The sequence below is a fragment of the Brassica napus genome, chromosome C3, assembly GCF_020379485.1.
Source record: "Brassica napus cultivar Da-Ae chromosome C3, Da-Ae, whole genome shotgun sequence".
In the NCBI taxonomy this organism is placed as follows: domain Eukaryota; kingdom Viridiplantae; phylum Streptophyta; class Magnoliopsida; order Brassicales; family Brassicaceae; genus Brassica; species Brassica napus.
This window is the reverse complement of record NC_063446.1, coordinates 25,796,391-25,823,869: the sequence shown is the minus strand read 5'-3', so window position 1 is coordinate 25,823,869 and position 27,479 is coordinate 25,796,391. Positions and strand designations below refer to the sequence as shown.

The window sequence follows — 27,479 nt, the reverse complement described above, 5'->3', positions numbered from 1 at the left end:
GTTGTCATGTGAATTTTTACCATGCCTCAAGGATTGGTACACAAGTATATTGATACCCGAGTACTTACATCAGCCAACAAATAGATTTACTATAACATCTATAGATAATTTCTAAAATTATTTCAAAAGGTATATAAAATAGATATAAAATGAAAAAAAAGATAATTTTTTAAAAAAATATGCAAATTATAAGATGAAAAGACACATTCTTAGATATATGACAAATTTAAAAAAACTAAAGAAACTTTCTCATGATTATGTGTCATTTGCAAATGTTTTTTATGATCTTTAAACAATGAAATTTTATTTTTCCTATTCTATTTATAAATTTTGTTATTTTCTGAGTTTTTTTGTTTTTGTTTTATGATTTGACACTGCATACAATTCTTTATATATAAAAAAAAAACTAAATGTTGCAATGTTTGACAAGGAAACATTGCAATGGTTAGCTAATGGTTGCAATGTTTAATATCAAAAATTGCAATGATTCAATAATAAAAAGTACAATCACCAATAATTACAACAGTTTTTCACCAAAAATTGCAAAGGTTTATTGTAGTCTCCAACGGTTACAATGTTTCAATGTGTCACCAAAACATTTTATTATGAAAAGATTCATTTTTGGATGAAAAATATATATCATTACGAAAATATACATTTTTAGATATAGTTTTTAAATTAATAAAATGTTTCAACGAACAGACACATTCAATAGTTGCATGTTGAAAATACAAAATTAATCTCATTTTTTATAAAAAGACACAACTTTTCAACATTAATTGAGATTGCTATTATTAATAGGTTAATTACATCAAAGTGACCTTAAAATCAAACAAAACACAACATAGTACAATCGCGATTTACTTTCCAATACTAAGAATGGCATCATAAATACATGTCTTGGAATACATGAACTGAAAAGAGAAACAATATATAGTAGACAGTAAATACAAGCACTACCCACAAAAGTTAATTACTTCTTAGTCAATGAAACGACAAGAGTGACACTCGTTTTGTTTCTGCAGCTCCCGTGGTTGGCCACATGGTGTGCATACCTATCAAATAAAATATCGATGATATCTTCTCCAAAGTGGGCAACGAGCATTGGCTCAGTAACTGCTCTTATACAATTGGCTTCATTGTATCCTGCCTCATAGTCATCTTCTTCGTTGTTGTTGTTACTAAGGCCAAGGTCGAATACATGTTTCTCTAAGTCATTGATTTCAAAAGAGCCTTCGTTTCGTATCACTTCTTCGAGTTCTTGTTCGTTTGGATCATAAAACGGCATGTTGAATTCATCCAGTTTTGATTCACTCACGTGGCCCTGTTAATAAAAAGATTGATATGATGAGGACCATGTCTAAATTCAACATACTAAAATAACCCTAATAATTTTGGTCTTTGTATTTTAGTAAGACGCCGAAACAATGCTAAAATATAGTTCACTTAAAATAAAGACAAAATAACCCTAATAATTTTGGTCTTTGTATTTGAGCTAGTTGGTTTGTTCTTTAACATTTAATAAAATCAAATGGGCATATTAAAAATGTTTGAATAGACGTGAAGAATTTGATTTTATATACCTCGAAGACTAGGTCACGGAGAGATTTGGATAGTAATGTCCAAAAGTGACAACAATCTCTATACAATGGATCACTGTTAAGAGTGTTTCTACCAATGAAGGTGAGAACCATGCGTCCATTAGAGACAATTTCTTCAGAACGTAACCTTAGAAACAGGGTGAAGTCTTTTTGAAACTGATTCAAGTAAGCTTTGTATGTACTTTGAGGACTTGAACTTGTTATGTACACACTTCCCTTATCATTCACATGCTTTTCAGGAACCTATATATAAACACATAATCACATCATATAAATATCAAATAACTCAATGTTTTTATATATACAAGTAAAAACGTTACAACAGTCTTTCAATTTGCTAAGTACCTTAGAGAGAAAATGGAGAGCATAACAGGAATGTACAAAATGGAGGCTGTTGCGAGAGAAGAGCCTAGCGTAGAAGGAGCCTGGTGCTCCATAGACGAAACATGATGATTTGTTTGTGATCATGAGCTCATTGTTGAAGAAAGGTACGAATTTGAAAGTCGTGTTAAAATCATTCTCCGGGAGATCATTCAGACAACAATCGATTTCTGGTGGGTTTTTGTTTAATTGTTGGCACAACAAATTGACGGTGTTGATGATCTCAGATATAGCCACCTTTTTGTCCTAGGTGCCATCATTTATTAATTTTTTTTGATTAATATTTTATTTTAACTTTGCTTGACAAGAAACCGTCACTAACCCTAGTACTGACGACTATGTTGACCCAGTAATTCTGTATCAAGTTAAAGATACGCCGAACATGTTTATATTTGACTAATAACATATAGGCATAAGGTATATCTGTGAAAAACACCTACCGATTTTACCAAAAAAAAAAACAACCTAACGATCATTGTCTTATCTCAGTCAAACTTCTTAAATACAAAGTAGACATAGTTTACAAAAAAACAAAGTAGACATATGACTTGAATGAATTTGATATAGAAAAAGATTATGAAAGTTCTCTTTATAATTCAAGTTCATGAATTGACATACGAATTTAGATCCACTGTATCAGAACAAAGTCTTGATATGATTCGAACACAATCACGGTAAAGATACGTCGAATATGTTTATATTTAATTAACATAAATACTATATATATATATAATAAGAAATATACCTGTCGAGCATTTGCTTATCTCATTAAAAAAATTTAACATCTTTTACGTACTTTGTTTTTCTCTATTTAAGTTGAAACTTCTGAAAAGCAAACTAAACATATGATTAAATGAATTTGATCAGGAAAAAAAATATGAAAATTCTCTTTATAATGTCTATTCCAGTAGTGTTCATCAAAGACAATCCAATATATATAGACAGGTCTGATATATCATGTGTGTTAGCTTTAAGCACAAAATCACACACATATGTATTGGTACTGGTTGGTAATTTATAGTTTTCTATATATAAATGTTGTAGTAGTTGGTAATTTATAAGTTTTGATCTATTTCCTGCATAGTCTATTTGGATTATGTTCGTTCATATCAAAACTTTGGACTTATACTGCAGATTTAAATTCATTTGTCAATTTTATGAACTTGAAAATCAGTTGGTTAACGTTTTAAGTTTAACAATTTGATAATCATGAAGTGATTGAGAAAAACCTGAAGAAGGGAATTGGCAGAGTAACTGTTAGCTCCATCTCCACCACTCATACGTAGCGCTCTCACAAACGCATATTCATCATCACTCTTATCATCATCACAGCTGCATGGCGATACAATTATTATATTTGTTGAATTGTTGGTACATATACAAAAAGTACCGTGCATATATTTATATATATATATATATATATATGAAACAATGAAAGGAAATAAACTAAACTCTGCACATATAAGCGTTGTTAAAATGAATTAGAGAGAAGAACCTTAAGGAAGGAATGGTGTCGACAAATCTTGAACCCATTAAGTTTATCGTACTTACTAGTAAAAAGATTCAATGAGAATTGTTAGAAGATGGTGTGTGTGTGTGTGTTGAGAATGCACCTCACACACTTTCTATTTATAGAGAGATGGAACTTGATCAGAGGTGCCACATTAGAAAAACATGAAACGCGCAATGTATACTCAAAGTCGTTACCCTAGAGATTAATTAATTAAGAAACTCATTAATTAATGTCATTTGATGCTTTGGTTAATTTAAAACACCACGAAAATAAGGCCAAGTCTACAGAATATTCTTTCTCGTTTTACGTTTTGTAAGATTATACATATGAGTAATACAATACAACCTCTATAAATTAATAATGTTGAGACTTTGAAATTTTATTAATTGATAGAGATACTAATTTACAAAATTTTCTTTATTTAGATTTTTTATTTTAAGATATATTTATTCTAAGGTAAGAAAAATATTTGATTTTAATGTATAAACATTAATTGTTATTTTTTAAAAATTTGAAATTTATATTAATTTTATTATATTTTTTGGTGTATATAATATATATTGCATAGAACATAAATATGGTTTTAGATATAATATTACTAAGTTTCATCAAAAATATATTAAGTGTTAAGAAAATATTGGAGATAATTTCATTGTGAATATAAAACAAATAATATAGCAATAGATTCTTACTTATATAAAATATGTATACATATAGATTACTAATTTATAATTTTAATAGGACCATATATTTACATAAAATATTTTTTAAAAATATTATCTTATTATTTTATCGAATTATGTCAAATTTTGAACCCGTCCAAATTGGGACCGGTAAAATTTATTAATTTATAGAGATTATTAATTTATCGAGTATTAATTTTTATAGGTTATACTGTATATCAATATTCGAAGCGACGAACATTCATGTTTTTAAAATAGAAGTATTTGTGATTTTCTTGACTCTCAACTGAGATTTGATTTTTTATTTATTAGTAGTATTTTGGATCAAACTGGAATACATAACAATTCAAAGCAGATATTAGAAATGTTTTTATGATACTACTAAAAATGTTTTAGATCTGGTGATTAATTTAAAGGAGAAGAAATAAAAATATGAAACCCAAAAAAACTCGTATTTTGTTATTGTTGGCGATAATCTTTTGTGTTGATAAAGACAAAAAGTGATCAAATATACAATTAGTACTACACTATTCAAAATAGTAGGATACATTTCACAGGTCAAATTAGTTTCATAATAAAATATCTACACAACAAGAATTTAAATTATCAAAATGAACGAGAATATGCCATTGAGCTGATTAAATATTAAAAGTGCGAAGGTCAGAAACTAACAGTGACGAAGCTTCTTCTCTGCTAATCTTAAATAAGTGTGAACAGAGTACGTGCTGACGAGCATTCGTTTAATCAAATGAGAACAGATTGGTACTTAAATTAACATGCATCAAGGTATTTTTAATTATATCGTAGCCTTTGTTTATATATAATACACGACTTCTGACCGCAAAAGAATAATTGGTGGTGGTGTTCTCTCTCAAAAATTTTTTTTTGATGGTAGTGCATGTATTGTTTCACTATTTGTGTAAATTGTAAATGCATGTCCCATGCCATCTACGCCACAAAACTCCGATTTATATATAAAATTATTTCTTTTCGTACTCTATTATTCCAGCCCATGAAGTGTGTGGTGTGTGGTACGCCACGGTCGATTAGTCCACTCAAATTTCTAGGTATAAAGAAAGAAACAAGAGGTGGTCCTTCATGAAAATATGTTATATGTGGTCCATACATTACGATCCACATAAAACATATTTGAAAGACGAGCATGACAATCACATACTCTAACACATGAAATCTTGGATCCCATTATCAAAGACGATATATTTTTGGGAAGTGTGAAAGAATCAGACGATAATTAAAATATGTATAAAGAGGTGCCGTGGAAGCTACGTTGTTAGGGCTACGTACTATCTCTATCTGATCTTTGCCAAGATATATTAGTGGTGGTTGCCATAATTTTTCATGTTGTGGTGTCTTAGTTCTAGCTGGTAAAGTAACCGAAAATACATGTTCGTTTGTGAGGAGGTTAATAACGAAATAATGAAGTTTTAACAACCCAATTTCAAAGTATATGAATGTGTATGGTCTTATAATATGCATGGTCCCAAATGTACACGTGTCTACTTTATACGACACATAATCCTTAACACCATGTGGAACACGAAAATCCGATTTATATATCTCTTCTTTTTTTCGTACTAATTAAATAAGGTCGATCAAAATGTCACGTTTTCCTCGAGAGGAAATGAGAGCTATACCATTTGACGTAATTTGGGCTTCCATTATAACACTTCGAGTTACTTTAGACATGAAGTGTACTTTTTTGATTTACTTTTAAAATTTTTTGGTCGAAAATACCCCCAACAAAGAAAAAAGAATCCTGATTAAACAATGTCTCGTTGGTTTTGTTTTAATTAATAGTTAGAATTAACGTTTACAATTAACAATTGACAGTTTTATAGATTGTAGAAATTCACCAGGAACCGTTGGATTGGGTATTTATATTTTTGATCTAATGGTTGAGATTAAAAATAATTTTTTTTTGTGGATGGAGGAGCTTGTGTTCATGTGGTCAAGGTCTGAAATATTGTGATGAGAGGATAAGGATGTGTGGTCATGGATAGAGGTTTTGGTGGGAATGGCTAATGTTACATGGTCAGGAGTGAAAGTTACATGGTTAGGATCAGCAGCGATGTGGGGAGTGGTGGGGGTGTTGTGTTTTGGCGACATGGAGATGTGGTCATGGTAAGTAGCGTTTAGCTGGACAGCTATAGGTATGTATTGTGGCCTGGTGGAGAGGAAGAGGTTAAAGACAATGTTGGTGTGGTCAATGGCTTCGTGGATAGGTGCAATAGGTGTTGGGAGAGGGGCAGAGGTGTTGTGGTTAGACGAGATGGAGTTGTGGTCAACTGTTCATCAGTCACAGCATCGTTCACAAAGGGGATGGTCTAGTTCAATCGAAAGTTTCAATTTAAGCAAGAACTTGATATCAAGGATGGTAAAAATGAAAACGATATGTAACTAGGAAATATCTTTTATTGTGAATGTTTCAGCTGTGAGAAAGTATCGGCATAGTGTGTTTTCGTCGGCGGTTCGGTTTTCTACTCTGCAACTGCAAAAATGAAAATTGATCTAGGTTAATCCAAAACAGAGGGGTTTGCAAAAACTTATCAAGGGCCCGTGACGGCGCACAAGTTTCTACTCACCGTCGTAGAAAGAGGCGACCTAGATGGAGTGGAAAATTGACATCGTAGGATTTGAGAAAGATTCGTCAAGCTACAATTTATGAGTTTGAGGAGAAATTATGTATATGTCGGTGACTAGGTTTGAAATCAAGGTAACGAGGAATTGATTTTCGATGGAAAAAAGGTAACTCCTTTACTTTTAATGACATGGTTAATTTGGACATTGACACATCAAAAAGTCCATGACATGTGGGAAATATGCAAGAATGATAAAGAGTGAGTATAAAGTATGTCAAAGTGTAATTTTTTCAGAGGAAATAGGTCTCAATTATACGTCCAAGTTATATAACGTAGTCGATGTTTTGGAAAACGGGACCACAAGTTTATTCGAAAATGCCACAGGATTGTACAAGAAACGTGAAAGAGAAGACAACCTCTAAACTTCCTTGTTTCGTTTTGATATGCAACATTTATAATGCATATCAAGGAAATTAATCAGTTGCGAGAGAAGAATTGAAGGTTTTGTTTCATTCACCATGAATGGAGGAGATCTTGATACATCTTATATATACAACAAACTGATGAACGAAAGCAAAACATAAATCCACAACATGACAACATGAATACATTAACACGTAACAATTTTTTTACATAAACATATATTTTGTTTGTAAAAAAACATGTATTATACATAAAAATTGGTAATATACATATAAATAGAGCAGTATACGTATAAAAATACAAAAAATTCTTCTCTGCGTACTCCCCAATTTTTTTCCGCTTTTTCGATAAATCGCTAGGTCCGGATGCACCGCACGCGTAGCGTCTGGCGAGTTTCCGAACAAAGCGGATAATGTATCTTGTTCTCGGTAAGTGATTAATAAATAGACGCAAATTCGTCAGAGACAGTTACTAACTAAATTTTATTAACTTTGTCAATTGTTTATTATTTTTTATATATTGAATATTTGGTGATATTATATATACATATATATATTTCATTTTTTGTTATTCTTTTAATTAATTTTTTAAACATCGTCGGAACGCGCGCTCTCGGTGTTTTCCGATAACCCTTAGCGACAAATTTACCGAGAACGAGTTTTTTCTCGGTAACTTCCGAGAACATGCCGACTTCGTACCATTTCCGACCGAGCGTCGCTATGCGTGCCTTTTTCTTGTAGTGGTTGTATACTTGTATGTTGATGATTCGAGGACATGGTGAGAACTTTTCACAATCGCGGTCCCCTGTTTGTATATCATGTGCAAACCAGATGTCATGCAAAAATGGATGACCATGAGTATGTCGTCGGTGCTCCCTCGTAAGACTTTAAAAGTTTCTGATAAATTTATAATTTTTCCCTTAAATCTCATTTTGTTGATATATCTTAGATAAAATGCGGCATGTTCACAGATTTCAAAGCTCAGTGATAAGGTGTGTGGGTAAGTGGGTTATGTTACTATCACAAACCAGGAATACAATCCTATTGTAGATTGGTTTATCTATTTTTAGTACTAGTACAAACCAGGACGTTCTCATTAGTGACAGTGGGCACATTTTACCAGTAGCTAGAACATGCACTGGTCAAAGCAAACTTAAAGGTATTATTCTATCTTAGGAGTGATGAGTTTGAATAGATTAGGTGATACCAAACATAGAGCTGGCCTAATTATAAAGCGAAATCTGGTTACTTTTTATCGGGTTTTGGCATCATCTCTAGATAATTAAATGCTTAACTCATTGAAAACGTTGTTGCAAAATTCTACTTGAATTAAGTTATTTTATCTGTTCAATAAAGATTGCAAAATATGTTTTTTTTAGAATAAAGATTATAAAATATGTAAACCTTTCCGCAGAAGTCTCTAGCGCATCCAGAATTCTACACCCATGCTCTTTATTGAATCCTATCTCTCATCATAGACATTACCCATATTCTCCAGAATCCTTTTTGATTATACGAGTTTGTATATATATATATGCTTGATATCAACACATAGTGGTCAATGTTCACCGGTTCAACAGGCGTATGTCTATAAACTCCATAGCATCATCATCTAGCCGACCAGCTCTTATCAACGACGCAAGAGTAGTGTTCAGGACCAGATTACTAGGCCCAAATAGTTAGACAAATGGGCCTAGGCCCGAACTATTCGTAAATTGGAATAGATTTATTCGGAAAACCGAACCGGTTAATATAATAAGTTTAGCTTTCTCTACTACTTCAAGTAGGTTAACATATGTAGATTATTTTATTTTTTTTTGTAATCTTTCTGTAATCTTTGTGACATAAACAAGCGTGGATACTCATCATGCCGAGCGGGAGAAGCGACTCTGCCGTTAAGCTAATTACATACTCTGAGGAGCTTGTGGATGGAAAACCATTCTACGAGTTTTCCAATTCTCGTCCCGTGAAGGCTTTGAACCGTGAACCTGCTGGTCACGCCTTCCACTCAGCTGCTCTCAAACTTCTTGGCTGTGCAGAGAAACCTAGCGCTGGTGAAGGTAGCAATAAGAAAGTTGGTGATGATGATAAAGAGGAGGAGTATTCTTTTCCTTCATTCAACCCTTATGCCAACAACAAAGCGAATAAGAAGAAGAAGAAGAAGCCTGGTGCACAGCAACAACAAGACCACCAACAAGACCACTACGCGTTGTTGGGATTGAGAAACTTGAGGTATCTCGCAACAGAAGATCAGATAAAGAAAAGCTACCGCGAAGCCGCGTTGAAGCACCATCCTGACAAACAACACGCTGCTCTCCTTCTGGCAGAGGAGACGGAAGAGGCCAAGGAAGCTAAGAAAGATGAGATAGATTCTCGCTTCAGAGCGATTCAAGAAGCTTACGAGGTGCTGATGGATCCAACCAAGAGGAAAATATTTGACTCCACTGATGAGTTTGACGACGAGGATTGCTCGCCGCAAGAGTTTTTCAAGGTGTTTGGTCCAGCCTTTAAGAGAATTGCTAAGCTGTGGGCGAAGGCGAGTCAGCGTGTACCGGATTTGGGAGATGAGAACACAAAGCTCAAAGACGTTGAGAAGTTCTACAGCTTCTGGTACGGTTTCAAGAGTTTGAGAGAGTTTCCTGACAGAGGAAAGCATGATCTTGAGAAGGCAGATTCGCGCCAGGAGCGGAGGTGGATGGAGAGAGAGAATGCCAAAAAAACCGCAAAGGATAGGAAGGAGGACGACGTTCGAATCCGGAATCTAGTGGACAATGCGTATAGAATAGACCCCAGGATCGCGAAAAGAGAAGAGGAAGAAGAGGCCAAGAAGCAGCGGAAGAAAGAAGCGAAGGTTATGGCTGAGAAGAAGCGGGAAGAGGAAGCCGCCGAGAAAGAGAAGATGAGGAAAGAAGAAGCAAAAGAATCCGCCGAAAAACTAAAGAAAGAGAAGGAGAAAGAGAGGAAACTCTTACTCAAAGAGCGTAACCGTCTTAGAACTCTCTCAGCTCATGTCCTGGCTCAGCGTCTCCTCTCCAAGGAAGATGTAGAGAATCTATGCATGTCACTAAACATCCAGCAGCTGCAGAGTCTATGTGATACGATGGGAAACAAACAAGGGGTAGAATTGGCAAATGTGATCAAAGATCACGAAGCCAACTCTAAAGAGAAAGAAAATGAGAAAGCCAACTCTAAAGAGAAAGAATGTGAGAAAGCCAACGGTGGTGACGACGCAGAGCCTACTAAATTAGATAACACTCAGAAGAAAGAAAATGAGAAAGCGGACGGTGACGCAGAGCCTACTAAATTAGATAACACTCGGAAGAAGCAACCATGGAGCAAAGAAGAGATTGATAAGCTGAGAAAAGGAATAATAAAATACCCAAAGGGGATATCTAGGAGATGGGAGGTTATATCAGATTACATTGGTACAGGAAGAACCGTGGAGGAGGTTCTTAAAGCAACTAAGACCGTTCTTCTCCAGAAACCAGATTCTGCCAAGGCGTTTGACACATTCCTGGAGAAAAGGAAACCTACAGTTTCAATCGCGTCACCTCTCTCCACAAGAGAGGAGGAGCTTGGAGAATCTCTACCAATGGCAAACAATGGTGAAGCAAGTGGGAGTTCAGACGCAGATGGTTGGTCGAGCGTGCAAGAAAGAGCTTTGGTTCAAGCTTTGAAGACGTTTACTAAAGAGACGAGCCAAAGATGGGAGAGAGTAGCTGCGGCTGTTCCTGGTAAAACGATGGTTCAATGCAAGAAGAAGTTTGCTGAGCTTAAGGAACTCATCAGAAGCAAGAAAGCTGGAGTCTAAAGGGGAAAAAAAAATTGGAGAATTTTGGGTTTTAATATTTTCGAGTTCTTTATGTATTGAGTCACTAGCATATATCATATATGTTTTACCTAATCTAACGTCCATAAATCTTCTCTCAACTATAACAAACCGTAATTAAGTAGCGGGGAAAATACAGAAAGATTAAGTTGTGATGTTGTTCATTTTTGTTACAGGGGCCAAACAGGAGGCATGTAAGTCCATGGGAAAGAAAGACCCAAAGCCTCCTTGTGCTTTACCTAATGATGACCCAACAGTCACGTAACTATTCCCAATGTCTTGACCACCAAGAAGAAGCGTAAGGGCATCACTCATGCTGCTCTAGGTAAACAAGCTGGTATCAATCATCCCAACATACGGCATCAGAATCTGTGACCACGGGAATAAAAATCACAACTACAATGATGCAATGTTTCAATATGTTTGCTTCAAATTAATGTATGATTTCTGATTGCGAGAGAATCCGCTTTATGCAATTCATCTGCCATCCATGTTACTTGTGTGACTAAGAGCTAAACTTGTAGATGCATATACAAAGCAAGAAGTCTCTCCTCAAGCTCCAAAACAGGATTTAGAAAATTGTGATTAATTATTTCATCAAGTAAGACTTCACATCACATGCATGCTGAATATTTTAACATCTTAACTTATCCGAGACATTTGAATATCTTTTCTAGACTAGATCGAACGACATTGGATTTCGATTTTTTTTTTACAACTTCCGATACAATTTGATATTTGCCAATATTCGTAATTTTTTGGGGGTCAACGAACTATATTTCATTAACTTCATTACTAGCTACATGATATCAACTACATCCTCTGTCTAGTATTTTAAAATCGTTTTTTTTTTCATACTCGATCACCTTTTGTAGCAATGCTGAAAACATATTCATGTATTTTGTTGTTCATTTATCTAATTCAAAAGGTAAGCCAAGATCTTTTCTTTTCTTTTCTGAGAGCTAGTCCAGGATCAATATTGCAATATAAGAAGAATCAACTATACTAGCTTCCTTTGCCAACTTGTTGTATGTGCTATTATCATACACGACACATGCATAGCCAAAGTGAAAAAACATCAACATAGTAAGAAGTCGAGTCATGGGCAAAAACGAGTTCGCCCTAGAGAGAAACTCTCTCAGACCCGCATCCCAAGGCGCTTCCGATGGATCTCCCCTGCTTCAGCCACTCTGCTCCTTCCTCCTCCCTCTGAAGCAGCCATGCTCCTCTCCATGGCTATGATGGTCACTACTCCTCCGTCATGTATCCGGCCCCTTCCAGATCCGCCGCCGTCGTCGTGTTTGAACGTCCCGTTTGAAGGTTTCTTTCCCGTCATCCCTCCGGAACCACCAGACCCTCCAGACGTTACTCTCCTCCCGATGTTACTCTCCTCACACCGCTCCTCCGCTCACCATGTTCCCTTCCGGGCCGGATTTCACCACGCCGTCGCCGTTTCCTCTATACTTCCTCTCGTCCCTGTTGCGTCTCCTCTTGGTGTTAGAAACGCCGGAGCTTCTCAGCTCGAGGGAGGCCTCACCGGATCTGGTCGTTCTCACCTCTTCGATTATATGCATCGCCAGCCAGATCTAATACTTGCTACGCCACCGCCTCCTGGACGAGTCACTACCGGACGTGAGACTAGCTCTCCGCTGCGTAGTCGCGCCTCTCCTATGCAATCACCACAAGAAGCTCGCCCATCTGAAAATCCTGACTCTAGCTCGTTCATTCAAAGCTTGTTTGAGTCCGACGACTGGCAATTTGGCGTTTGTTCGGCCAAACCTTCATGGTTCCTTCACGGTAATGCTAGAACTAGAAGCTCTTGTCTTAACTCATTGCTCATCGTTGCTTTAGAAGTTCTCGTCAAGCCTCATTATATTTTCAATGTCGTGGATATAGTCATCTGCTCATTACTGGATTCACATAGTCCATCTATTCTAGTCAATGCCAAATCAAGTCAGTTAGGACTTTGTTTTCTATACGGTCATGGAGCTTCTCACCAAAAGCTCTTGTCCGTCATCATTCCAACCGTTGCTAACAGGTGTATCAACGTCGTTTTCGACTATCAGTTCGCTTTAGGGAAAAAGATGAAGTTTCTCCATGGGACTCTTTATACCGTTGAGCTTGACTCGCCCCTTGAAAGCTCTATCTTTCAATGTTTGTAATGCTTTTTATTATCATCCCACCGTCGAGCATAGCTCCGGGATCTTCTACTTTGATTGTAAACTTTGTTGCTCTCTGAGCTTTTATAATATAAGTTGTGAAAAAAAAAAAGTACGAAGTCGAGTCTTCTATACTCTCCTCTCTCAGTGAGCCTAAAATTGCTTAACTATTCGTTGGTTCTGATTCGGTTTTCTTGGTTTAGTTTGTAACCAAACCATAACCGGAATCTGGTTCGTACTAAAATTGTTTAGAATATTATCTGGTTTTCGAGTTTCTCTTATATCATCTCCAAAGATGAACACTTCCTAATCCTTATTGACATTTCTTTCTCATTTCCTCCTTCCAACAACTCGCAGCACTGTCTCCTTGGTGCCTATCAACAAAAAAAAAAAATAACTATAAAGCTTCAAAACATAATTTCACATAACACCAATATGTAATAAAATTAAAAACACTAACCTTTTTCCAATACTCAGGATCCATCTTCATTGAAGTCACCAATATCCTCTTCACTTTGTTAACCCGAGTATGCTCACTCTTTTCACAATGACCATAGTTCTTATCCCCTACGCTATACCAAGTTTTCGTCCCACTACCCCTCGCATCCTCTGCTCCGTCCATGAAATAAGTGACGGGACGCTCACAAGGGTCAGGCTTCAAGGGCCGGGTGTTAAACGTGAAAGGCCCATCTCTAAAAGACCGCCAGGTTTTGAAAGTCTGCAACGGCGTTTCCAGGTCTTTAGTGGTTAAAAAGTATGTGTATATCTGAATGGAGTATCCCCACGAGATGGATATGGACCATTGACGCTTGTGGTCATGGCAGTTAATCTGTTGGAGTATTCTATGCGGGTCTAAGGTGTAAGGTTTCACAAGGGTTTGTAACGACTCGATGGGGGTTTTGTTAGGGAATAATGGGTCTAAGTATTCGAGGTGATGCAGTGATACAAGCGGTGCGAGGGGATGCGCCGATAGAAACCCGTATGGATCTCCTCTTATGTCAAGCTGCAAATTTATTTGTTTTCAACACAACAAAGAACGTTGTTAGTACAAAACACACACTATGTTAATAATGGTATATCTAAATACTTACAACAATCTTAAATATTTAATTAGAAACAGAGTTACCATTTTTCTTTTTTGGACAAAAACAGAGTTACCATTAACAACAATAATCTTTGACAAAATTTTTTTTACAGGAAACATAGATTAGAAGCAAATTAAAGAAAGCAGATAGCTAGGTATAATAAATATTTTAAAAATGTTTTCATATTTAAAATATTTATTATATCATAACGACAGAATCACGTGCTCTAAAAATAAATTTAAACCCCCAATAAATAAATAAATAATTTGTTTGCCAACAATCATGGACCACAAGCAACGGAGGACCATTCATAAAACAAAACAAAAACGGTAGGAGAGCATTCATCTAAGCGTAAAACTGTCACACTTCAGTTTGTTTCATTAAGTAAACGTGTATGTAAGTCGGATTAGCGAGGCTAATGTGTCTATCAGTAACGGACACTAGTCTTCTTATTTAGTCAACAATTGTGTGACTTTTATTCAATATACCAAATCCTAATAAATGCTTTTCTCAACACTCACCTAAGTGATTATTAGGTTTGACTCTATTCCAACCTCTATTCATATATAAAATTCATAAATCCACGCAAATCTAGCAATTCTCATTCTCAGTATCGAAAACTTTTTTGAATTTTATCGGGGCTCCAACAAACGATTGGGACACGTGTAATCCAAACAACCAATAAAAAAAAACAGAAAACACACCTGGTGAAACCCGCGTTCTTCGGTGAACGCAACGCCAATCTCGCTAACGCAAGCCGCGATCCTCTGATCCGAGCCGTAGAAGTAGAAATACCGCTGCAGACACCCGTCCATCGCGGCGGCCAAACGCGCCGCGAGCGGGCGGCTGATCGCGAACCCGCCGCCGCCGAACGCCATGTCGTAGTCGTGCATCACGTCCTGCTCCACGCTCTCCGAGTTTCCGCCGACGTACCACATCTCCTCGTGGTCGTACTTCGAGAGAGCCTCGACGAGGTTCTCCGCGAAGAAGACGGTGTCGTCGTCTCCCATCACGAACCACCGCACGTCGGGGAGATTCAGCCTGTAACTATCCAAGACCACGCGAGCGATCCGAACCGCCGCTCGTGAGCTGGAGAATCTGAACCGAGTCCAGCTTTTATCGGAAACTCGAGCCGGAATCGAGAACCGGTTATCTGAATGATTTTTATTGATCATAACCGGTTTATCGAGCCAGACGAATCCACGTGTGGAGTTGCTCCACCACAAAGAGGTGTACCGGCTCCTATCGAGCCAGGTCTCAGCTGCTCCGGCGATGCAGAACTGGATGTGAGAGATATTGATCGGACCGGTGGATATCGTCGGCGGTGTAGCTAGTGCTTTCTGAGATACGGCGGGGAAACGGAGACCGTAGGAGTAGGGTGCGGAGGAGGATGAGAAAGTGGCGCGAAGAACGAGAGAGACGGAGACGATGAGGCACGTGAGGATGGAGAAGCGAGTGAAGAGCACGAGGTAGTCACGTGGCCGCTCCAGCGTGAAGGTTAAGCTTGAAAACTTCAGGGCCTCGTGGTGGTGGCCGAGCTCTCCACCGCCGCGATTCAGTTTCATCACCGGAGATCACTTGATTTTCTCAGTTACCGTCTTGCGTACGCCGCGGGAACGAAGCTCTGGTTGAACTTTACGAAAGTACCCCCAACGGTGGCTAAGATTATTTAGTGGCTGAGATTATTTATTTTTAGTAGTTTTTTTTTTGGGTTTTCCCCTTTTCAGGAGTGACAACTCTGCGATAAACATATATATATATATATATAAATGGGAGAAGAAGATGGAGACAGTGTATGAAACCACTCAAATGACGGAGATAACCTCAGTCAACGATGAGAAGACTTTCAAATATATGTCAATATATTTTAAATCAGGTTTCAAACTATAATAGAACCGCAAAAGCAAATGCGTATTTGTTAAACCTAACGTGTTTATTATTATGGGATATATAATTGTGTTTTGTGTTTTTTTTTTTGTGAAAAAATTTAAAATGTGTGTTTGAGCTTTTTTTTTTGTGAGCAAAATGTGTTTGAGGTTAAAGATGAGGAAACCTATAAATTAATTACTAAGAGTAAATAAAGGAAAAAATACCAAATAAGAGAAGAAGTAGGACTTGTTATATATAGAAGTATATAAATAGAAAAAAGAAAAAAAAGAGTTTTCTCTTTTTGTAATCACGACTAAAGAATGGCGACGGCGGCGACTAGGGTTCTGAAAGAAAATCCGGAGCTTTCTCGCTAGATCTACGTCGTGCCTTGCAATCAGTTTCGATTGACCTAAAGATTCGAAGCTGCAAACCTTTCACTGAGATCTCCATTACGTAAAGTTGACTCCTTTCGAGCAAGGGATGGGAGATTAAGGGGATACAGTAGCGAGTATAGTCTCTGGGAAGGTCTAAGGTGTAGATCCAACCCGGGGTGAGCTTTCATTAAGTCCTAGTGACTTCTTTTCTTTGGAATAGGGTGTGAAGAATCTCGGGGTAAAAACAGAGAAGGATGAATAGATTTCGCAAGAAGAAAGAGCCGTCCTTAATGGAAGAGCTAAAGGAACTGGAACTTCTGGATGAAGGCGAGATGGTGGATATCCCAGATCTGGAGGTTGAGGATCTGATTGAGGAAAACACACTAAGCATTATTGTGAGATGCCTCAACCCTTTTGTGCACAAGGTAGGAGGTCTAGTAAAGGCATTACCACCCATATGGGGGATGGAGGATAGAACTCAGGGAAGGGTTGTAGGAGAAGATAGGGTTCAGTACACCTTCAGATCGGAGAACGACCTAAAGTTTGTTCTGTCAAAAGGTCCATGGTTTGTTAATGGTTGGATGGTGGCCATGGATCAATGGACACCAAACCCACAGGAAGATTTCTTAAAAAGGATAACTTTCTGGATTCGAATTAGAGGACTTCCCATCCACATGCTGAAGAGGCAAGTGGTAGAAACATTACTGGATCCTTTGGGGAAGGTCGAAGCAGTGGAGCTGCACGCAAAGAACTCTAACTCCCTAGAGTACGTAAGAGCCTTGGTCAAGATCAATACGGAAGAGCCACTGCAGTTCAGAAGAATAGCCAGATTCAAATCAGGAGCCACGTATCCAACGGAGTTGGAGTATGAAAAGCTTCTCAAAGTTTGTTATGGATGCAAAAGGCTAACGCACGACCAGACCAAGTGCCCTCATCAGATCCTCGCAGTGGAAGAAGGGGAGTTGGAAGGTAGAGATCGAGCCAAGGAATCCAACCTAAGGAAAAAACTAAAGGAAAAGGAAACAAAAGCCAAAGAGAGTCTCCAGAGACCTTCAACAAAAGGAGCTGCTAAAGGAGTGGTTATTAGTGGCCCCTCTCCCTCTACAAGCCAAGCAAGGAATAGTGTGAAAGGCCGTGGAAATCTAAAGGAGGATAAGAGTAAGGGAAGAAAATAGCCTCAAAACATCGGCTGGAGTGGCAACAGAAAGGAGGTAAGGAGGGCTCGGAGAAAACGAGAAGCACTGAGGAGTCCACAGCAAACCCGCAGAGCTCAGGAGAATACAGTGGGACCAAAAGTGCTACTACGGAGGTAGGAGGCCAGGGACATTCACCTGCAACCAATGCGTCTGGCTTAGTTTTCAACAGATTGGGGGGCTTGGAGGAAGTGTGGGGTTCAAAAAGGAACAGAGGAAAGAGAGAAGAACCTAGCTCTCCAGCTGATCTACGTATGAAACTAAGTGGCGCTTCTTCAGGAGAAAAGGGTGATGGCAAATCGAGTAAAGGAAGCCGTAGTCCTCCCTCTGTTTTCGAACGTCTGGGGAGCCAGGGAACTATCACACCTGGTTTTACCCGAAGCATAGAAGACTCTCGTACATCAAAGAAGAGAAGACTAAGCAGTAGTGATGAGAGAAACCCAAAGAAAGCTAGGAGAAACTCATCTGAGAAGAAGAAATTATCTCCCTCAGTATTTCAAAGGTTGGGAGAGACAAGGTGTGATAACGAAGGAAACAACCAGGAAGAAGCACATCACTCTGCTCTAGTAGCAGTGACCACTCCGGTCCATTCTGCCAATATGGCAGCCAAAGTCCCCGTCCATTCTGTCCAAAGGATAGCATTGGAAAGTGGATACAATCTGAAAGAAGGGTTGATGGGTAATACCAACCCTTCGAGGTCAATATGAGAATATTAAGTTGGAACTGTCAGGGGTTGGGGAATACCCCGACAGTTCGACATCTACAGGGAATACATGGTCAGTATTTCCCTGAGATAATATTCCTCAGTGAGACCAAGAGTAGAAGGTGTTATTTGGAGTTTATAGTGGAGAAGATGGGGTTCCATGATGTGATAACTATAGACGCCAGAGGAAAGAGTGGAGGTTTGGCAGTTATGTGGAAGAGTTCATGTACGGTGGAGGTTTTGCAGGCAAATAAGAGGGTGATTGATTTGAAGGTGCAGTGGCAGGATCAAATTTTTTTCCTTACCTGTGTATATGGCGATCCGGTCAAGAGTAAAAGGGGAGAAGTATGGGAACGGATTTCACGGATTGGAGCAAATAGAAAAGGGGCTTGGATGCTGATAGGAGACTTTAATGAGCTGATTGATCAATCCGAAAAGTCAGGAGGAGCAGTAAGGGAAGATCGAGAAGGGCAAGAATTCAAGCAGCTACTGCTTAACTGGGGTCTCTGGGACATTAAATACAAGGGGAACCCGCTATCGTGGGCAGGGAAAAGAAACAACATGTTGGTGCAGTGCAGACTGGATAGAGCAGTAGCAAACCAGGAATGGTTGGAGGCTCACCCACAAGCAGCTACCTTCTACCTCCCAAGAGTTCAGTCGGACCACAGTCCGATCATTACCTCCTTGGATGGTCATCAAAGGAAGAAATTCACAAACTTTAAGTATGATCAGAGGTGGGTTAATAGGGAAAAGTTTGTAGAGACAGTTGAGAAAAGCTGGAGAACACACAGCAGTGGCCAGGGGAATCTCATGGGTAGAATCTCAGCGTGCAGGAAAGACATCTCCCTGTGGAAGAGGCAGGTGAAGCCTAATTCAGCGATGAGAATCCAGGAGCTAAGCTTTAAAATTGATGAAGCGACTAGGCAGGAGAACTTCAAGAAAGAGGAGCTGGAGAATCTAAGGAAGGAACTATCTGAGGAGTATTACAACGAGGAGGTTTTCTGGATGCAGAAGAGCAGACTCACGTGGCTGAGATCGGGGGATTTAAACACGAAGTTCTTTCATGCAGTCACGAAGAATATGAGAGCACAAAATAGAATTAAGAGCTTGACTGATGATGAGGGAACGGAGTGGTTTGCTGATAAGGACCTGGGGAGAGTCGCTGAAATGTACTTTAAGTCTCTCTTCGCGTCAGAGGATGTAGGATTGGACCTGATAGAGTGGCAGGAGATGCCGAAGCTAGTTACCCCGGAGCAAAATATCCATCTAATGAAGCCAGTGCTGATGGAGGAGGTCAAGAGAGCTATTTTTGATATAAACCCAGGCAAATGCCCGGGACCTGACGGGATGACTGGATTTTTCTTCCAACAGTTCTGGGAAACAAGCGGAGAGGAGGTAACTGCTATGGTTCAGAAGTTCTTTAGAACTGGAGTTTTGGAGGAAGAGATGAACGACACTAACATCTGTCTGATCCCCAAAACAATAACAGCAAAGAAAATGTGAGAGTATAGACCGATAAGTCTGTGTAACGTGGCATATAAGGTGGTCTCAAAGCTGATGGCAAAAAGACTAAAGAAGGTGCTGCCTAATGTTGTATCAGAAACGCAGGCAGCTTTCGTGGAAGGACGCCTTATTTCAGATAACATTCTCGTCGCACACGAGTTGCTGCACGCACTCAGCTCAGATAATAATTGTGCCTTAGAGTTTATTGCAATCAAAACCGATATCTCTAAGGCTTATGACCGCGTCGAGTGGTCTTTCTTAGAGAAAGCAATGGAGGCAATGGGATTCTCAGAAGAATGGAGAAGACTTATTATGTGTTGTGTGTCGTCTGTGAGGTATAAAGTCATGATCAATGGATCACCGTTTGGACAGATAACGCCTACAAGAGGTTTGAGACAAGGCGATCCGCTCTCGCCGTATCTCTTTGTGATGTGCACAGAAGTTCTAGTCCAGATGCTGAAACGCGCTGAACAGATGAAGAAGATCTCAGGACTACGTGTTGCAAGAAGAGCCCCCTTGGTATCTCATCTTTTGTTTGCTGATGACAGCATGTTTTATTGCAAGGGTTCAGAGGAGGAGTTGAATCAGGTCTCTCAGATACTTCCGAACTATAGTATGGCATCAGGGCAAAGAATCAATCACCAGAAGTCTAACATTTATTTTGGGAAGCACATACCAAGCTGCAGAAGAGAAGAGATTAAGCAGAAGATGGGAATAGACTCAACAGGAGGAGAGGGATTTTACCTAGGCTTACCTGAAGCTTTTGGTGGATCCAAAGTGTTCATACTAAGTTACTTGAAGGAGAAGTTAAGTCAACGAGTCCATGGCTGGCAAACAAAATTCCTCTCTCCAGGTGGAAAAGAGATTCTCCTCAAGGCAGTGGCCATGGCGTTACCCACATACACTATGGCATGTTTCCTCCTCCCCAAGTGATAATCAAACAGATCATGGCAATGATGTCTGAATTTTGGTGGAGGAATGGACAGGAGACGAGGGGTATGCATTGGAAGAGCTGGGAGAGTTTATGTCGACCAAAAGCAAGTGGGGGTTTGGGTTTTAAGGACTTGGAGGCTTACAATCTAGCACTACTTGGGAAGCAGCTGTGGAGAATGATTAAAAACCCGAGGTCCCTAATGTGCAGAGTGTTTAAGAGTCGATACTTCAGGAACACAGACCCTCTCAATGCCTCTTTAGGTTCCAGGCCCTCGTACGCTTGGAGAAGCATACATGCAGCGCATAAATTGATTCAACATGGAGCAAGGGTGGTCATTGGTAATGGAAGAGATACAAAGATCTGGCAGGAGAGATGGATAGGAGCAGCTCCAGCCACAATGATCAAGTCAGTGAGACGATCTGAAGGTAATGAGAGGATCAGTCTGGCTGATGATATGAGGGTTAGTGCTCTAATTAGGGTAAACGGAAAGGAGTGGAACCTGGATCTGATAGAGAGACTCTTCACAACGGAGGTACAAGAGCAAATTCTGAAAATCAGGCCAGCTGGGAATTATAGTAGAGATACCTACTCATGGGAGTTTACCAAGACGGGGCACTACACTGTTAAATCAGGTTATTGGGTCCAGACCAACATCGTTGCGCCGGATAAAGAAGTCCAGGAAGTCATTCAACCGAGATTAGATGGTATTTATCAACAAATTTGGGGGTTGGAGACGAGTCCAAAGATCAAGCATTTTCTATGGAAATGCTTAAGCAATGCGCTGCCGGTAATGGAAAATATGGCCTATAGACATATTGCTAAAGACAAATCCTGCAGCAGATGTGGGGGAGAGGCAGAGAGCGTGAATCATTTACTCTTTCACTGCCCTTATGCTCGTCTGATCTGGGCAGTGGCAAACGTGCACATACCTCCAGCTGGTAGATGGTCTGACTCCTTTTATGCTAATCTCTATTAGGTCTTGAATCTAAAAAAAGAGTTCCCTAGAGAGGATGTTGAGGAAGGGTTAGTACCATGGCTGTTGTGGAGATTATGGAAAAATAGAAATGAGTTCAACTTCAGAGGGAAAGACTATGATGCTCGCACAACAGTTAAGAAAGTCTGGGAGGATGTCATGGAATGGAAGAGCAGAAATGAGGTCCAACATGAGGAGGTTAAACAACCCGCAGCAGATACGCCTGAAGTGAAGTGGTCACCACCTGATTCCATGACACTGAAATGTAACACAGATGGTGCGTGGTCAAAGGAAACAGGAGAGGGTGGTGTTGGCTGGTTATTGAGAAATCATCAAGGGCTGCTGCTGTGGGCAGGGGCGAAGAAGATGGTGGCTCTGAGGTCAGCGATAGAATCTGAAGCAGAAGCAATTAGATGGGCAGTACAGACGGTTGCTGGGTTTGGATATAGAAGAGTTCTTGTTGAAACAGATTCACAAATGTTGGCAAGAATGCTCAACGCAGAGGAGGAAATATGGCCGGTACTTGCTCCCATCATACAAGATATCTCGACCTCATTGAACGCAAATGAAGGTTTCAAAGTGCAGTATCATCCGAGGAGTGGTAATAAGTCAGCAAATAGGATAGCGAAGGAGACTTCTACGTTTACGTCCATTGTCCCTAAGTTATATTCTATGGTGCCTATGTGGTTGAATTCATGTGTTTTGAGGCTGATAAGCCCAATGTAAGACTCTGAAGTTTGGATTAATATAAAGTTGTTGTTGAGCCAAAAAAAAAAAAAAAAGTATATAAATAGAAAGGACTATGTGTGGACTTCTTTTACAGGCATGGGAACACGTATTCGTGGAGTTCACTTATATAGTGTAAACTACGATAAAACTCAACTCACAATTTGTTCTTCCCTTTTACATATTTATAAGATATGCTTTGATGCATTAAGCATCCAATCTTGGTGGCTTGAGTTTGAGGAACAATTAAGCTGCACATGTCGACACCACGTTGTGGATCGTTCAAAATGAGTCCATAAGGAGAAAAACTCTGTCTTGGCCTTCTTGGGTAACAAACTACATGGATAGGAAAGGAATTAATTGCAATGATGCTCAACTAGCATGTTTGTGGTTCTTAACAAAGACCAGCCAAAAACAAGATATAAAGTGGTTTGAAAAGTCTTCTCCAAAATATACTTCCAGATACAGGAAAAAAACGAACCGAATCACACTTAAACGTACAGAGAAACACACAAATCTGCTAGTTTATTGGACTATAAAAATATTGTTTGTTAATGACCCTGGATTTCTAAGAATGCATGCAGCAAAATGAATCAAAGTAAATGAAATATAAGAAAATAGAATTATATTAATTTGAGAGATAAAATGAAGAAAAAATTGCTTAAAATAAGTTGGCCACTAATTTTTTTAAACACTCAATTAAAAATAACATAACATTTGAGTTTAGTGATTATTGTTTAACGTGGAGTTTGATATAATTTATTATAAATTCTTCCTAAACTTTTGTAAATAATTTAAGAAAGTTTTTGTATCACAAATTAAAGTAATTAGAAAAAATTGTTATCTTTTAAGGATAAATTTGAAAAGGTGGTAACAAACTTATGACAAAATTGAAATTTAGAGGAATATTGTTTACTACTATTTTAAACATGCCTTATGTATTAAAGATGAACATAGCATTTTCTCACCTTATCCGAACAAAACCGAACCAAACCAACAAACAACGGGCTGATAACACAAGAAGCCATAGCAGGAAAGAGAAAACGAGAAGAGTTTTTGAAAGACTCGAGACACTTTCTAGGTGGGTCTTGGAGTGGCCCACTCAACCCTGAGGATGAGGTTATCATAACCATAACCATTCAGTTTGTTGATGGCTCGTTGAGCGTCTTCTCTGCTCACGAAATTAACGAAACCAAATCCTCTGCTCACTCCAGTTTTCTGATCAATCGCCACATAGACACGAGTCACAGCTCCAAACGGATGGAAGAGCTCCATCAAATCCGGTTCGCGGGTGTCTTCAGACAAGTTAGTCACACGCACAGAGTTCTCGTCGTTCCTCCTCCTCATGTCCGAACCACCAGCGCTCCTGTCTGCACCTGCTCTCATGCTAGGAGGGACATAAGCGGCCTTGCCGGATCCAGGTGCAGCGGATGCGGTAGATGTTTCCCCCGTGGGTGGCTTGTCGACAAAGACATCGGTGGGTGCGGCTAGATCCTTGTAAGGGCATTTAGATGTCCAGTGATCACCTTTTTTGCCGCATGTCCTGCAAACCATGAGGACTGCACCACCTTTACCCAGCTGAGACAAGTTGTCCCCTGCTGCCTTTGTATCATCTGCTTTGGTACCTGAAACATTACATACCCATTAGACCTGGCTAACATGTGATCGGCTAATTGGTCACCCAAGTCTTTCGTATTACGTAATAAGACTAATGTTATAGTTCCCGCTTCATATAACCAAACAAAACTAATGTAATAACTAATTAAGACTAATCTTTTCGATCGTATAGTCTAACATTATGTAACAAGACTAATGATTTAGCTCATGATTCTTATAAACAAACAAATATAATGTAATAAGACAAATGTTTTAGATTCATATAATCTTAGATTACATAATAAGACTAGTGTGTTAGTTCATGATTCGTATAACCAAACAAAACTAATATGTAATAAGACCAAATGTTTAGATTCGTATAGTCTTAGATTATGTAATAAGACTAATGTTTTAGTTCACAATTCGTATAACCAAACAAAACTAATGTAATAAGACTAGTGTTTTAGCCCTATACCCTAACAAAACTAATGTTTTAGATTTGTATACTCTTAGATTATGTAATAAGACTAATGTTTTTTAGTTCATGACTCGTAAAACCAAACAAAACTAATTTAGTAAGACTAATGTTTTAGATTCGTATAATCTCAGATTATGTAATAAGACTAATGTTTTAGTTCATGATTCATAATAACCAAACAAAACTAATGTTTCAGATTCGTAAAATCTAAGATTATGTAATAAGAATCAACAGACCAGGAGCCCTAGGTCGTTCAAGAAGAATCTCTTCGGTCGAAACCATGGTGAGACGGCTACCAGCGTCCTCATTCGCGGCGTCTCCGAACTTAGGCCAGCTCCTCCGCTCCATGGCTCGTTTGTTGAGCCGCGCGGAAGCTAGCTTTCGGACGCGTGACTTGGTCGTGATCTTGACCTTGTTGCCTTCGTCGTTGAACTTGTACTCGATCACCGTCTTCAATCCGTTCTCGTCTGGGCCGATCACTTGCTTGGGAGGGAGAAGGAAATCGAGATCGTCGTCTTCGTCCATCTCCCCCCATCGGAACTTGCTCGTTTTCTGCTGTGGATCGGTCGTCATCTTCTCGATTGGATTCAGATGCGCCGCTTATTGGTTCGATGTAGGGTTTGGGAGGGATCTTATCTGTGTGCTTCCGGTAACCTCTATGACTGAAACGCACCGTTTTAAAAAAATATTTTTGTCCGAGCGATATCGAGGTCACGTGTTCTAACATAGCGTTCATGGGAAATATTTGGGCTTTTTCTTCTAAAAATGTTGCTTTTGGGCCTTTTCTTAAGCTCAGCAATGAGTTTTAACTTTTAAGTAACCTTTTGACTCAAATAATGACCATATAAATGGAATAATGAAATTTTATTTATTTCTTAAATATTATACTTATTTTAAGAAATATTTTTTTCAATATAGTTCCTTCTCATTCTTCATTTCAAGAAATTATAATATAAAAATATTAATCATCAAATTTGAGAATGAACAATATATTCTTCAGCTTTTTATTATCTTTCATTTTCCTCTTTTTCACTACTGTTATTATTTTAATGGTTATCCGCTGGAATTTTTGTTTCTTTTTCCAATATTGATGGCCAAGGCCACACATGTTTTGCCTACCAAATTTTGTAACACAATCATAATGAACTGCATTGTTTTATCTCAACATAAAAGAAAATATTGTAAAGCTGAATTACTAACACACTATAAAGAGTAAAGAGTATGGAACCATCACTAAAATGGAATTGATGATGAGCAGCATCATTACAAGGAACCTTCAGAGCACAACACTCTATTCTGTCTGCGCTTTCAACCCTAAGGAGGCGCGTCTGCCATCAGACATGTGGCTTTACAACTACTAGCTAACTGGAAGTTAACAAATAACTGCGATTGTTGTTTGCCAACATGACAAGGAATCGGAATTTATGCCCTTACTCGAAACCGTGATATCATTCCCCGCTTGGTTTTGCTTTTCAAGCATGAAGGCTTCTTGTTGACTTAAAGCTCACTGTAGTTACGCCAGACAGCCCTGAATTCTTCACGGTATGTGTTTAATCGTGCCTTGAGGTTTGGAGTTCTCAGGCTTGCGTGAAGCAGGATCACTGGATAGAGAATGATATCAAAAATTTAGGTTTAAAACAGGAGAAAAAACACAGAGAAAAGCGGAGAGAAGGAGCCACTGGAAGTGTAATAACTTACTGATAAGGGCAGTGGCAAATGCATAGAGGACCCATAACAAACCGCATGAAGCAAACCACAAGACAAAGCTTGCTACATTAGGAAATCAATACTTTGTATCAATTGCATATCAAGAGGTAGGAAGAGGGTTTGAGAGATACTGAGTATTTTTAAGTACCGGTTAAGCCAAGCAAGACAAATACCAAACGTGGTTGGCCACAAACGTAAACCTTCTTTCTAGCCGCAGATCGCCCACGAATGACGGGCCTGAAACAAGTAGTCAAAGTAAAGATAAGCTTCTGTAATCTTACACGGAGATCAAATAAAAAATAACTCACATATGGGGAGGCCTCATCTTTGCAGCTAAATGTGGAGAGAAATGCCTAATGGTCCGGATCATCTTCTCATTAAAAGTAGCTGCAAAGCTGCAAAAGACAACATAAACTCCATAAAGCACGAGCTTTCAATATACGCCAAGGAACAAACACACACATGATCGAATGAAGATACAAATACTGCAAACCAGTGGGTCAATCAAAAACAAAAACAACCAAATCACTGAAAGAAGAGAACTTTGCAACACTAGAATTTTAAGAACCAACAGCATAACCAACTGAATATAATACTAAGTAAGTCCATTTGAAAGGCTAATCACTCAACTATAGAGAACCTCTTCCCAAACATTCAATCGATACGAGCCAACAACAACAAAACAAAAGCTACAAATGAAGTTCTAAAGAGAGATATAAAGTAAGAATACAGTACACGATAATCACATAAAAGTACCTGTCGTTTAGGAAAGCTAAGCTTAAGGCTGTAAGAGCAGCACCAAGGATAGCCAGAGGTCTCGTGATAAGTGCAAGACCTGAGTTCAAAACAGCACAAGAGGATCTTAAATCAAAAACTATAGCTTAAAAAAAAATCAAAACTTTAACATACCCAGAACGAGAATCAACAGTGTGAAGTAATTCGTCCTATAGCTGCAGCAGTAAACACAGTTAGAAAATATAATCAAAATCAACATAAACATGAAGAAGAGGTTAAGATACTAGTAGAGATTGCATTTGAGGCGGCTCATCCACTTGGAGAAAGAGCGAGGGAAGGCTAATCTGGAGAAGAACGAGGACTCGTCGACCATTCGACCTCTCTTAGCGCCTCAATCACATCCCTATCCCAATCC

At 38.8% G+C, this 27,479-nt stretch overlaps 6 protein-coding genes and 1 pseudogene across 6 annotated transcripts; 3 read left to right on the top strand and 4 right to left on the bottom strand.

Annotated features, from left to right (window-relative positions):
- Positions 1-766: 766 nt before the first annotated feature.
- LOC106366900 (salicylate/benzoate carboxyl methyltransferase) lies at positions 767-3,639 on the bottom strand. Its single transcript, XM_013806579.3, has 5 exons — positions 3,478-3,639; positions 3,212-3,314; positions 1,947-2,228; positions 1,584-1,844; positions 767-1,324 (listed from the first exon to the last, which is right to left on the bottom strand). Exons 1-5 carry the CDS (start codon positions 3,513-3,515, stop codon positions 974-976), a joined length of 1,035 nt encoding a protein of 344 aa, XP_013662033.1. The 5' UTR covers positions 3,516-3,639; the 3' UTR covers positions 767-973.
- Positions 3,640-5,434: 1,795 nt separating this feature from the next.
- LOC106366899 (dnaJ homolog subfamily C member 2-like) lies at positions 5,435-11,104 on the top strand. The gene has a single exon (XM_022699487.2). It carries the CDS (start codon positions 9,068-9,070, stop codon positions 11,009-11,011), a length of 1,944 nt encoding a protein of 647 aa, XP_022555208.1. The 5' UTR covers positions 5,435-9,067; the 3' UTR covers positions 11,012-11,104.
- A 2,305-nt stretch (positions 11,105-13,409) lies between these two features.
- BNACNNG24830D lies at positions 13,410-16,275 on the bottom strand. Its single transcript, XM_013806575.3, has 3 exons — positions 14,978-16,275; positions 13,649-14,191; positions 13,410-13,562 (listed from the first exon to the last, which is right to left on the bottom strand). Exons 1-3 carry the CDS (start codon positions 15,836-15,838, stop codon positions 13,467-13,469), a joined length of 1,500 nt encoding a protein of 499 aa, XP_013662029.1. The 5' UTR covers positions 15,839-16,275; the 3' UTR covers positions 13,410-13,466.
- A 495-nt stretch (positions 16,276-16,770) lies between these two features.
- LOC125582988 lies at positions 16,771-18,416 on the top strand. Its single transcript, XM_048749497.1, has 2 exons — positions 16,771-17,674; positions 17,725-18,416. Exons 1-2 carry the CDS (start codon positions 16,771-16,773, stop codon positions 18,414-18,416), a joined length of 1,596 nt encoding a protein of 531 aa, XP_048605454.1.
- Positions 18,417-20,862: 2,446 nt separating this feature from the next.
- On the top strand, positions 20,863-22,548 carry LOC125582987. Its single transcript, XM_048749496.1, has 2 exons — positions 20,863-21,636; positions 21,826-22,548. Exons 1-2 carry the CDS (start codon positions 20,863-20,865, stop codon positions 22,546-22,548), a joined length of 1,497 nt encoding a protein of 498 aa, XP_048605453.1.
- An 896-nt stretch (positions 22,549-23,444) lies between these two features.
- Positions 23,445-25,351, bottom strand: LOC106366897 (eukaryotic translation initiation factor 3 subunit G). Its single transcript, XM_013806574.3, has 2 exons — positions 24,859-25,351; positions 23,445-24,173 (listed from the first exon to the last, which is right to left on the bottom strand). The coding sequence occupies exons 1-2, from the start codon at positions 25,193-25,195 to the stop codon at positions 23,626-23,628; spliced, it is 885 nt and encodes a 294-aa protein (XP_013662028.1). The 5' UTR covers positions 25,196-25,351; the 3' UTR covers positions 23,445-23,625.
- A 410-nt stretch (positions 25,352-25,761) lies between these two features.
- Positions 25,762-27,479, bottom strand: part of LOC106364476 — a 1,720-nt pseudogene continuing 2 nt past the window's right edge.

Excerpts from the sequence above, each read along its gene's own strand:
- LOC106366900 (XM_013806579.3), bottom strand. The coding sequence starts at position 3,515 with ATGGGTTCAAGATTTGTCGACACCATTCCTTCCTTAAG. Across the intron at positions 2,229-3,211 it reads CTGCCAATTCCCTTCTTCAG|GACAAAAAGGTGGCTATATC; the intron begins GTTTTTCTCAAT and ends GATGGCACCTAG. Across the intron at positions 1,325-1,583 it reads TCCGTGACCTAGTCTTCGAG|GGCCACGTGAGTGAATCAAA; the intron begins GTATATAAAATC and ends TTTTATTAACAG.
- LOC106366899 (XM_022699487.2), top strand. The coding sequence starts at position 9,068 with ATGCCGAGCGGGAGAAGCGACTCTGCCGTTAAGCTAATTACATACTCT.
- LOC125582987 (XM_048749496.1), top strand. The coding sequence starts at position 20,863 with ATGGCAATGATGTCTGAATTTTGGTGGAGGAATGGACAGGAGACGAGG. Across the intron at positions 21,637-21,825 it reads GCTTAAGCAATGCGCTGCCG|GTCTTGAATCTAAAAAAAGA; the intron begins GTAATGGAAAAT and ends AATCTCTATTAG.
- BNACNNG24830D (XM_013806575.3), bottom strand. The coding sequence starts at position 15,838 with ATGAAACTGAATCGCGGCGGTGGAGAGCTCGGCCACCACCACGAGGCC. Across the intron at positions 14,192-14,977 it reads AAGAACGCGGGTTTCACCAG|CTTGACATAAGAGGAGATCC; the intron begins GTGTGTTTTCTG and ends ATAAATTTGCAG. Across the intron at positions 13,563-13,648 it reads ATCCTGAGTATTGGAAAAAG|GCACCAAGGAGACAGTGCTG; the intron begins GTTAGTGTTTTT and ends TTTTGTTGATAG.
- LOC106366897 (XM_013806574.3), bottom strand. The coding sequence starts at position 25,195 with ATGACGACCGATCCACAGCAGAAAACGAGCAAGTTCCGATGGGGGGAG. Across the intron at positions 24,174-24,858 it reads TGAACGACCTAGGGCTCCTG|GTACCAAAGCAGATGATACA; the intron begins GTCTGTTGATTC and ends GTAATGTTTCAG.
- LOC125582988 (XM_048749497.1), top strand. The coding sequence starts at position 16,771 with ATGAATAGATTTCGCAAGAAGAAAGAGCCGTCCTTAATGGAAGAGCTA. Across the intron at positions 17,675-17,724 it reads AAATCTAAAGGAGGATAAGA|GAGGTAAGGAGGGCTCGGAG; the intron begins GTAAGGGAAGAA and ends GGCAACAGAAAG.